The sequence below is a fragment of the Erythrolamprus reginae genome, chromosome 3 (assembly GCF_031021105.1).
Source record: "Erythrolamprus reginae isolate rEryReg1 chromosome 3, rEryReg1.hap1, whole genome shotgun sequence".
NCBI classification, from domain to species: Eukaryota; Metazoa; Chordata; class Lepidosauria; order Squamata; family Dipsadidae; genus Erythrolamprus; species Erythrolamprus reginae.
The window spans coordinates 178,900,962-178,911,215 of NC_091952.1; the positions used below are offsets into that span (position 1 = coordinate 178,900,962).

Genomic DNA, 10,254 nt, shown 5'->3' on the forward strand with positions numbered 1-10,254 from the left:
CTGCTGGCTTTTTTTATTTTATTTTTTTTTAATGTGACACTTTTTGTCACTTGCATGTTACTGTTGTGAAAACCCGACATGAGTTCCTTCGGCTGTGCTGTTGTATTATTCTAGACAATTTCCTTGAGATACTGGCCAATAGTCTACTACAGAAGAGCCCCAAGTCCGTTTTCTATATTTAAATGAACAGAAAGGGTGACCCAGCTCTACACCTTTTTCTGCAATAGTTTCTCTAAATGAATAAGCAGGGTCCTTTTGTTAAAAAAAAAATTAAATGACACGCTCGGTCAGCCTCTAATTATTAACCCTTTTTTAATGAAGGAAGCCGAGGGAGTCAAAATGTTGGTGTGAAAAGCAGTAACTCCGATAGCCAGCTTGACTAAGTCAGGGGAATATGGCTTTTCATACAATCCTTTGGCTCTGTTATTTTTGCCAGGCATTTTCCCCAGAGGCTGCTTTCCCTCATGGGAGGCGGAGGGAGAGATGGGACCCCAGGCTTCTGTCAAGGGAAAGGTGAATATGGGGAAATCACCAAGGTGGTGATCGGGAGAGGGAGGGTGGCATTTAATTGAGATGAAATACTGTATAACTGTTTTTCATTCTAGCAGGATACAGTGGGAAAGGCCAAAAAAGAAAGCCTGCCTCTGTGGTGGAGATCCCCCCACAAAAAACGGAAGAAAAAGAGTAAAGCAAGAGCAGGAAGACCAGATTTTACTAGTATTCCAAGCAGGTGAAGAAATCTTGAAACTGACAAGAAAAAAACTGGCTCTTGTCTGTATATAATACCTAAATCAAGTAGTGAGAAGTTAATCAGAACCAACACACTCAATAGTTCAGATTCTTTTTAAAGCTTTGTGAATTGAAAAGCTGCTCATCACATAGTTTAAAAATTAAAAAAAAAGTAAGGCAGTTGTACAGAAGTGTTAAATTTAGTTAGTAGCTTTCAAAAGTTCAGAGGAAACGAACTGGAAAAAAATGTGACATGAAGTAAGTCAAAAAAGCACTAGGCAAATATTCGACAAGCATCTGGAGAACTACTCAGCGCGATGGCTGCATTTGGCCCTTTGGGGTTGATTACTGCTTCTCAGAAGGTTTCTTAATTTTACCTTCTTGGTGTTACATAAAATGTGATTTTTCTGTTGGACCTTTTTTCTTCAGTGCTGAAGGTTTTGCTACATTCTGCATTATATAAACTTCATTTTGGAGGCTGCATGCTGAAAATTCACAATAGCCTTGCCAGTGTTAGAAAGCCAAGAAGCCTATTAATAGCATCACAGTTGGGATCTGAATTAGAAATGAAGGTCATTGCAAGATATTGGCAAGCATCATTTGTTTCCATAAATTAAGCTGTGGAGTTTTATTTAATGTCATAGAAACAAGAAATATAGTTTCTAATTAGATTCAAACAATCACAAGTAAGTTACCAAATTTTCTGTTTGCCAGGAGAATTAACGATAAAACTATTTGAAGATTACTTGTTATTCATCCTTCAACTGAATGGAGTATGTAGATAGGATGTATGTATTAAATTGTCATTACTTAGTATGTTTGCTGACATATTAAGCTAAAAATGTATGTATATATGTACATGTTTACTGTTCGGTTCAAAAAAACTAGTACTTAATACAGTGTTTTGGAAAATGGTTAATTTAAAATATAAAAGGCATGGTTCTATTGTATATGCTTCTATTAATTGATCCCTTTGTCTTTTTAAACAAAGTTAGAATTGGGAATATAAAAACATCTTTGTGTTAGATACACAAGTGCTGAATAACTCATAAAAAGACATCAAAATATTTCACAAGCTGATCTGAGTGGAAAGTTTCAAAGTGTAAGCAAAACAAAATAGAATTAGTAGATAATTTAAAATGTAGGGAGAGTGTTTATTTTTACTCTTTTTTTAATTTTAAGGGGTTCAGATTAAATGCATTTCCTGCTAACTTTGAACTGAGAACGTTGAACCTGTTTAATATTTTAATGACTCCTATCAGAAAATCCCAAGCTGTAGCTAAATTTGAAAATTCAAAAGAAAAAAAAATTACCCGAAGAAGGTAAATTGGGCAAATTAGTTTTTTTATAATTTTAAGAAACTTCATAGATGAATCCATTTACCAGGACATTACCCCAACAAGCAAATAAAAAGAAAAATACAATTTCATTAAGTGCCCCACTAACCTTTAAATTTGTTGTGTTTGGTCATTTTGAAGAAATTGTTGAGAAGCAAGTTTTTTAAAATGGTACCTTCTCTTATAAATATTGGTAATAATATTTGGATTAAGTGCACTGAGGAAGGCTGTTTTGAGTTACAGAAAGAACAAGGCCTATTATATTATCCATGATCTGCTTATAACTGAAATTAGCACTAGCCAAGTTTATCTGCATAGGATTAAAGTGGATTTCTTCAGTCTGGTTGCTTTTTAAAAAAAAATAAAGAGGAATATTGTTCAGACATGACCAAGATACTTTTTTCTGTGTATGGTGCTAGTGATGCACCATGAATAAGGACAAACAAGTATTGGCTGGATCAATCCTAGGTAGGTATTCCGAGCTATATTCACTGGAAAGTAATCTAGTGGAGACAGGGTTCTGAGGTTTACATTGTAAGATGATTAATCATGTTTTTTCTTCTAATTTCTTCCAGGCCAGAATTTGTAAGGCAAGAATTTGTTAGGGCAGGAGAATATACCAGGCCTGAATTTGCAATATTTGTAGGAGAAATAACCCCTGAAGTGGATGACTTTTTGCTGTATGACTTTTTTTTCAAAAAGTATCCCTCATGTATAGACTGTAAAGTGGCCACAGATCTGCTGGGATATTCCAGGTAGTGTGTTATGAATTAGTGTGTATGTGTGCGCGCGCATGCTTGTGCAATACATATTTCTCAATCACATCAAAACCTAAATATGCACAGGGGGCAGCGTGGGGGGATGCACATGCGCAGGGGTGGAGAAAATGGCTGTGGGCAGCGCATGCCCACACCTCCTTTGACACGCAAACAAAAAAAAGGTTTGCCATCACTGGCCTGTTTTGAGAAAACAGGTGTTTATGGGTAATCCTCATTTTTTCTCCAGGTGGTTGGCCTTGGATGCTGGCACAAACTGGTTCTGAGCTCCTGCTCTTCATCAATCTGTCTTTCCCCCCCTCACAATTTTGTCATCACGTTCATATGTTGTTTGATTGCCCATTTGTTGTCATCCCCGATATCTCCTCCCCCCCCCCCAAGCCTTTGATGGCAGTACAGGCTCTCCTTATAAAACTCAGATGTGATAATTTTATAACTAAATGCAAAATGCATAATAGAATAGTTTCTCGTATTTGAAATGATTCGAATATAGTGTAGAAATGAGTACATGTTATTTGCAATCAGGTACAATTAAATGGTATTTTTGTTTATAGATGGTATGAAATCATTTTCTTCAGTAGAATTAATGTCACAAATGTGGGCAGTCTTAGACAAAGGTTGGCTTAACATGCCCTAAATGTGTTATTTTAATGATATTCTTAATAACTATTCGTAGTGCAGTGAAAATATAATTGATAATGTTATGTGTGCTGTTTTGGCAATATCATTAAAGTTTGTCTTTTAAAACTCCTCAGAGGTTATGGTTTTGTCAGATTTTCTGATGAAGGTGATATGATGAGAGCACTGCAAGATTGTCAGAATGCACCTGGTCTAGGTGGAAAACGAATTCGATTGACTTTAGGAATTTCTAAAAGGTAATCGATGCTAAATTAATAAATGTTTTATGTTACACATCCCTTATGAAATTGCCATTGTATCTAATTATGAAAATATTTTAATTTCTTAAAATATTTCAAAATGTTTTGCTTTCCTAATAATACAGTTATTATGAAGCAGTCAATGTATAAGGTCAGGGTTTTTTTAGTGAACTAATACAGTACATATTAATTCTTTGCAAAGTCACGTTAAGTAACCAGGGTCCATAACATGTTCCACTAGAGATTTGGATGTTTTAAGTTGTTCTACTGCCACTTGAATTCCTTTCTCCTCTTCCTTAATGATATTTGAATTTATTTGCTTGCTTATTTTTAATTTGATTGGATAAAAATAAAATTGTAATGTCATATTTTTATGTATAATACATATGAATGTTCAAACTTTGTCACAATAATTTTAGAATTAATTCTATGATTACCTTTTACATTAAGGAAACAATGTATCCAATGTAAACAAAAATATAAAGCTCTTTTTGTCCCCAAAATTCAGTGAATACTTTTTATTTAAGAAAAATACAGCATATACCTTTTTTTTTTTAGTATAAGACACACCTTAGTTTTTGGGGAGAAAAATAGGGAAAAATCTACTTACCAGATGTTCCTCTGGCTAGCATTGTTAGTCTGGTCAGCTCCAGCACATTATTTTATCGCCTGGTTAGGGCTTAAAAAAAACTTATTCAGAGAGAGTAATAATGAAATAGCTTGCAAGCCAATAAGACTTGGTGAAATCATTAGTACCTGGTTAGAGCTGGAAAGAAACATTTAAAGCAAGTAGAGCAATGGAAAAAAACCTGCAAAGATTTAGGGCTTGGAAAACATTCTTCGCAAAGAGTAACAATGAAAGAACCTGCAAGGTAAGAGATAGGAAGATCATTATCACCTAGTTAGGGCTGAGGGAAAAAAGCTTCGAAAAAAGCTATATTTAGAGTGTAAGACACACCTGAATTTTCAGTTTCTTTTAGGGAGGAAAAAGGTGTGTCTTATACTGTGGATCAAGAAACTTTGAGAATCTCTTGTATAATGTTTTTTCACATTTATTATCTTAAATGTGTAATTTGATTTCCATAAATAGTTTGCATAAATGTGTGCCAAGCAAAGTTAATGTGGGTGAAAGAAAATGGAAACAGAAGAAATACTTAGGAGAAAGTAGGATTTTTGCTATTTGAAATAATAGTAGTGTTACTTGTGGCAGCTTTTTTTAAAAAAATAGGATTTTCACTATTCAGTTGTAAACAATGCTCTTTAGAAATTATGACTTAATCTTTCCCCTTTGCATTTTAGACTGAAAGCAGAATTTCAAAGGTACCAGCCCTATAGCTATAATGACTATTACCAAGACTATCAAAACTATTACCGCCAGTATGATAGAAATGAACGCTATGACCGATTTGATCGCTATGAGCGTTTTGAGCGAAGTAGCCGTTTTAGTGATCGTTTTTCTGAACGTTACCCTGAGCATTTTGGTGACCGTTTTCCTGAACGTTACGCAGAGCGATTTGGTTCTCGTTTTGGTGAACGCTATGAATATCCTGAGTATGGAGAATATCCTGAATATGCAGATTATAATGCTGACTATAGTGATTATAATTATAATTACGCATCTTATGAAAGGATGCAGCATACTGGAAATATGGGACAACAAGCAATGAATCCAGCTTTATTTCAGGTATTCACATAAAATTAAAACTATTTTTTCTTAGCAGTGCCTTGATGACCCGTTGTCTTTCAGAGATGTTGGAGTTTAACTCTCATTATTCCTAGTTTACTAGTTGAAATTTACAAGTTCTGAATTTCAAAATTTTTGGAAACGCCAGGATTCATAAGTTATTTTTTTAATGTTTTAAATGTGTTGGCTGCTTTTCGATATCTTCAACTGCAATAACTTAAATTTTAAAATGGAGATATTAAAAGGGTTCTGGATCAATGGTTCTTAGGCCTATATTTCTGTAAGATGTTTGAATTTAAGATAGTGATGTCCATTTCTTTTTTAAAAGGGTGTTTTGCTCATTTGTGTAACTGTCACAGTGAGCAGGAAACGATTAAAAAAATTGAAGATAAGTTTAAAGTCAAAGATAGTTCTTCATAAATAAACACTGCTCAATATTTTCCTTCATCTAGGCAAAATACTTCCAAAACCACATTCTCAGCTCACCCAATACACTTTCTAAAAGGCATTGAATCTTCTACCAAGGAATACACACTATTGCTTCCTCATTCATTAAAGTTTCTAATCCTCCTAATCCCCTCAAAAGTGGTGCTTCAGTTTTTAAACATGTCAGCTTCCCTCACTCCTTTTTTAAAAATTAAATATTTGAAGAATCAGGAGAGATTAAGATAAGGAAACTTGGCAAAAGTCATGGAATTTCTACAAACACTCTGTAAGATCCTAAATTTAGTATTACATTTATGAAATTTTCTTACAGAATCACTGTTTTTATATGAAGATTACAAAAAATAAACAATACAAAAACAAGCAAATAACAAACACTAAAGGCAATAAGAATTAATAGAAATGAACAGTGCGGTAAGGCGGTAGAGAAAACAAATAGAATGCTTGGCTGCACAGCTAGAGGCATAACAAGCAGGAAGAGGGAGATTGTGATCCCACTGTAGAGAGCGATGGTGAGACCACATTTGGAATACTGTGTTCAGTTCTGTAGACTTCACCTACAAAAAGATATTGATAAAATTGAACGGGTCCAAAGACAGGCTACAAAAATGGTGGAAGGTTTTAAGCATAAAACGTATCAGGAAAGACTTAATGAACTCAATCTGTATAGTCTGGAGGACAGAAGGGAAAGGGGGGTGGCATATGTTAAAAGGATTAAATAAGATTCAGGAGGGAAGTGTTTTTAATAGGAAAGTGAACACAAGAACAAGGAGGCACAATCTGAGGTTAGTTGGGAGAAAGATCAGAAGTAACATGAGAAAATATTATTTTACTGAAAGAGTGGTAGATGCTTGGAACAAACTTCCAGCAGATGTGGGATAAACATACCTGGGATAAACATATATCCATCCTAAGATAAAATATAGGAAATTGTATAAGGGCTGACTAGGTGGACCATGAGGTTTTTTTTCCGCTATCAAGTTTCTATGTTTCTTATTTAGACCCTCAGAAACAATACAAAACTTCTAAAACATGTAGGTGGTTTACCAAAAGAAATCCCATTGTACTATACTATAAATAGAAAGGCTACAAAGATTACCTAAGAATGTTACTACCTTGTAAAATATAACTTCTCTCACTAGTGTGAAAATGTTGTTTTACAAGAAATTACACATTTCTCTTGCTATCACTTTTCCAATTTTTTGATGAACCAATTTTTAGTTTTAAATCTGTTAACATCAGTTTAACATTTTTGTCTACAGCCTGGTTTTTTAAAGTGACAAACCAGGATTAGTGGAAAATAAAACTGAAACGTGAAATGCCTCTGAATATGTAGGAGGCAAGAAGAGCATGCAAGTCAGGAGATGTGTATATGTGTATATTTGTCTCATCTGCGCTGAAAGAGTGAATATGTATGGGACTTGGTTTTTTCTTCACTGCAAAAAGTTTTTTTTTTAATGATAAATTCTTTTTTGTTGTTTAGGATACCTGTGGTATGATTTTAAATGATGATCTAATAACAGAAGGTAATATATATATATATATTAATATTTGTCACGGGTTTTTGCTGAATTTAAAAATTAAGGGAGACTAGGATAGATCTACTTCCGGCCTTATTTTGGCCTCGTCAGCTAGCCATACCTTCACTGGGACTTGAACTTGCAACCTTTGTCTTGTAAGGCAAAGAATTAACCTCTAGGCTATAGTATCCAATCCCTTCAGTTCTGTACCAGGGAAGGGTGTAGTAATCTGGGAGAATATCTTTCAAATATTGTTTGCTATGGTAGCTGTCTAAAATTAACTGCATTATAATCTATCCAGTCTTTATGTATCTGAATCTTGTTGAGAACATAAAAATGAGCATGAAGGTTGAGCAGAGGTTGTACATTGTTACATGCCTGAGTTTACATGGCATACTAACTAAAGTTACTTGATTTCACTTATGCTGTTTTATGTAAAGTCAGCTTTAGCATAAGCCATAGATAATTGTTTATCTTCTATAAGCCTACTTATTTCAGTAAATTATGGATAGTTGAACTAGGCTTAATACAGTATTAAACAATCTGTTGATTGTTGAGCCAATCTTAATTTTTCTGCATAATTTGTACTTAGATAGTTTTTATTTAATAATGTCTTATGCCGCCACCTTTTAAAGTTACAATGGCACCGAATGAGGGGGACTTATGTCCTTGTAGTTACAACCATCATAGTGTCCATGCTGTCACATGATCATAGTTCGGATGCTTAGCAACTAGCTCACAATTACAATGTTGCAGTGTCCCATGATCCTGAGATTGCCATTTGTGATCTTCACTGCCATCTTCCAACAAGCAAAGTGGGAAAAATTGCAGAAAGTCACAGATTGTGATTATGTGACTGTGGAATGCTGCAATCATATTGAATTCACTTTATGATGACAACTGGGGCTGCTAGATTGTTGGCACAATCACATGTCATACCTTATAACCATGTTACTTAGTAATGGATTTCCTGATCCCGGTTGCCATCCATAAGCAAAGTTTTACTTGTTCCTTACAAGACTTTCTTTACTGTATTAACAACTAAGAGTATATAAAGAGTATGTCTTGTTTTCTCCTCAAGTGCTCTCGGCTTGTCTCAGGATGGGCCAAATCTATGTTTTCTTTATTGGTTCATGTGTTTCTGGAACAAGTAATGTTCTGAGTGCTCTTTGCTCTAGGCAGTATATTTCCAACAGGTCATAAAACATCCTCAGTTTAATAAATTAACACATTATGGAGGGAAAATGTAGTGTTCTAGACTAGAGGAACTATTTCATTTTGCACATTAAAAAATACTTCAGAAACATTTCATTTCCCATTAGCTACAAAATTTGTTTTACAATTCAGGTTTCCAAGAATAAAGTTCATTATTCTTTACAGAAATTGGCAGTGTTCTAAGTAACATTGCATTGAGCCCACTAAAGGCTTTGGGGAGGGGGGAAAGTAAATAGTATAATCAGACTAATATATTTTTGAAATTTGTACTGCAGGAGAGAAGTCTATTGTACTGTCTTGGCTAAAGTCCACCTTTTCATTTTCTGTCAAATATATATATGCCAAATTTCTTCCAAATCATGAGGGCAGGTGGCAATTTTGGGTTTCTGGAAATAAGTCTTCTGAATGGGAAGCACTCTTTAAAATGGTTCTACACATAATATCTTGGAAGAAATAAGCCTATTTCAGGGTTGAAACACTTGAAAGAACCTTAAACTACTTCATGTTTGAAGATTTATTTCTGAGAATTACTAAAATGCCCTGTGGAAGTACATGATTTAGAAGAAAATGTTGGTTCCTGGATAAGATCTGTTGCATCCCAGACTACTGTAGTTATAAATCACTTTAGATCAGAATGTTTTCAGAGCACAAGACCCCTTTTTTTTAGATTTCTCATTCTTTTCTCCATAAACTCAAAATCAATAGTGTTTCTAAATATATTGTTTTCAGAGGAGATAGCCAGATAGTCTTTAGCAACAAAATCTAACAATACCTTTAAAAAGTGAATAAGGTATTTGTTAAGTGATGATAAATTTGTGTTTCAGGTGTCCCAAATTTCTGTGTTGAATATATTCAATATTTTTGGTACTTAAAATGGAACAAAAGGTATTTGGTAATCTTCAAGTGCTTTGGACTACAATTCTCATTACTGGCCTTGTTCACCAGATAGTCTATTGCGCATAACATCTTAAGGGCATCAGAATGTTTGTATTATGTTAAAGATTTTCTTTAATGCAGCAATCCTGTCGTGATTTGCTTACTGATTTTTGTTTATTTGAACAGATCCACAACTCAACATAGATGTTCACAGAATGAACAGAGAATTTATGGTGAGAAGTGAAGAACTTTTTGACACACTTATGAGCTGTCATTGGCAACCTCTGGACACAGTCACATCCGAGATCCCTACTGCTTACTAAAAGTGTCTTATGTTAACACCATAGCATGACTATTTGACCAAGGTGCTAAATTGACATTTCTTCTACATTACTTTAGATCCTAAATTTTAAAGCACAGTGTTGGGTTATAATTTTTTTTGCAATGCTTTGATGGCCTTTGTAATTTTGTTCATCAGTATCTTGAAATCATGTAAATATTCTGGAAATGTAAAGAGTTAAATATGGATTTGCTTATGTAAATAATAAAACTTGGTTTCTGCAAACGCTTTTGTAAATATGTATTATTTTGCCATAAAGGATATTCCCTCGTGGTATTTAGCTCCTCAGGGGCACATTAACTTAGTTGATTTCTGGTGGAGGTGGAATTAAATTAGGTGGACTTTTGATTCATCTGGCAAGTTGACATCATACAAGACACTACTGTATACAGAACATGTGTTTATTAGTATCTGATGTCCCAGAGATCTAAATTGTGCTGTAGATAACATCAAGT

At 34.3% G+C, this 10,254-nt stretch overlaps 1 protein-coding gene across 18 annotated transcripts in view; it reads left to right on the plus strand.

Moving 5' to 3' along the window:
• LOC139164776 (tRNA selenocysteine 1-associated protein 1-like) overlaps positions 1-10,024 on the plus strand; it is a 16,490-nt gene extending 6,466 nt beyond the window's left edge. For 5 of the 18 annotated variants that reach the window (XM_070747273.1, XM_070747275.1, XM_070747274.1 and 2 more), the window contains 7 exons: positions 437-513; positions 606-730; positions 2,642-2,821; positions 3,598-3,717; positions 5,020-5,404; positions 7,332-7,374; positions 9,646-10,024. In XM_070747273.1, coding sequence (XP_070603374.1) covers positions 484-513; positions 606-730; positions 2,642-2,821; positions 3,598-3,717; positions 5,020-5,404; positions 7,332-7,374; positions 9,646-9,782 — 1,020 coding nt within the window. In that variant the 5' untranslated portion in view covers positions 437-483 and the 3' untranslated portion in view covers positions 9,783-10,024. Of the gene's footprint in view, positions 1-315; positions 514-605; positions 731-2,641; positions 2,822-3,597; positions 3,718-5,019; positions 5,405-7,331; positions 7,375-9,645 lie in introns of those variants that run through there. The other 13 variants (XM_070747282.1, XM_070747284.1, XM_070747286.1 and 10 more) reach the window with 6 other exon arrangements.
• Positions 10,025-10,254: the final 230 nt, after the last annotated feature.